The sequence below is a fragment of the Saccostrea cucullata genome, unplaced genomic scaffold, assembly GCF_032062105.1.
Source record: "Saccostrea cucullata isolate Sc308-1 unplaced genomic scaffold, CSIRO_AGI_Scuc_v1 ctg11546, whole genome shotgun sequence".
Taxonomy (NCBI): domain Eukaryota; kingdom Metazoa; phylum Mollusca; class Bivalvia; order Ostreida; family Ostreidae; genus Saccostrea; species Saccostrea cuccullata.
Genome location: NW_026923031.1, coordinates 19690 through 20878, shown reverse-complemented (window position 1 = coordinate 20878; position 1189 = coordinate 19690). Strand labels below are relative to the sequence as shown.

Here is a 1189-nt window from a genome sequence, read left to right as displayed (position 1 = left end):
GCTCGCGGTGGAAATGGGCGATATCGACATTGTTAAAGTCTTGATAAAAGCTGGTATGTATTAATTATAGCTAGAAACCATCTTCAGTAACTAGTAACTATATGTAATTGAATATGCATTAAATTGAATAATCTCTCGCAATGCTTCTGAACTGCAACGTCAATTCCTGTTTTATTTTCAAAGGAGCAAGAGTAGACTGCAAAGACAACTCCGGTAAAACCCCGCTACTGTTGGCTTTGGAGGATGGAAAATTCAAAATTGCAGAGTATCTTATAAAACACGGAAGTGATGTCAACGAAGTTGATGACCTTGGCCAATCTGCCCTCCATCTTGTTGTCTCCGGACAACACAATGATTGTGCTCGAATTATACGAATTTTGTTTAAATGCAGATACGTCATGAAAGATGTAGATAACTGGCTATCTCCCGAAGATTTAGCTGCTAACCAAAAACTTCAGTCGATTTATCTCAAGCAAATTCAAAATGCAAATGCTCCAGTTAAGGTCAATTCAATGGAGTCGATAGCCATCCCTAGGGAATGCTTTGAATCCTGAAGAGAGAGAGAGCATCATTGCAAGACATTATCCATATCCTAATGGAAAACTCCGGTGCCTGCTGAACGGTCCTATGCAGAATCGTGAGCTGCAACATCTCCGAATCACGACAGGATTTATTAACCGATGATTCTAAGATACGACTGGACAAGATTCCCGAAAATAATGAGAAATTGCTTTTTTAAAAGTTACTTTCCATATCTGTAAGTCGTTTATAAATTCTAAAGTGAATAAACTGTTTTAGCTTTTTATCTTTTTTCTGATTTATAGAGACATACCCTGTAATGACGATCAGATATCAAAATAAAAGACAAAATTCCATATTAAGTATTCGGTCTAAAGAGTTATATATGAAAATTAGCAAGATTAAAAATGGTAGAAAAGGAAATTGTCTTATATAGTGAAATGAAATACCGGTGATCCGTTCCAGGTACAACATGTTTAAGCAACAAAAAAATGGATGCTTAATGAAATTTATATCGAAAAGCAAACTTTATCGCCTAGCATTAAATGAAAAGGCACCTCCTTCAAAAGAAAAATTGCGTCTTTGCTTTCAAAATACTCAAGAAATATATACATTTTACATATTTATACGAAGCAAAAATATTAAATGGGATTTTTTTATTTGCCCTTTG

General features: G+C 34.9%; 1 protein-coding gene across 1 annotated transcript; it reads left to right on the top strand.

The window, feature by feature from the left end:
* The first annotated feature begins 6 nt into the window (after positions 1-6).
* LOC134262981 (GA-binding protein subunit beta-1-like) lies at positions 7-803 on the top strand. The gene is made up of 2 exons (XM_062745288.1): positions 7-53; positions 184-803. The coding sequence occupies exons 1-2, from the start codon at positions 14-16 to the stop codon at positions 552-554; spliced, it is 411 nt and encodes a 136-aa protein (XP_062601272.1). The 5' UTR covers positions 7-13; the 3' UTR covers positions 555-803.
* The last annotated feature ends 386 nt before the right edge of the window (positions 804-1189 follow it).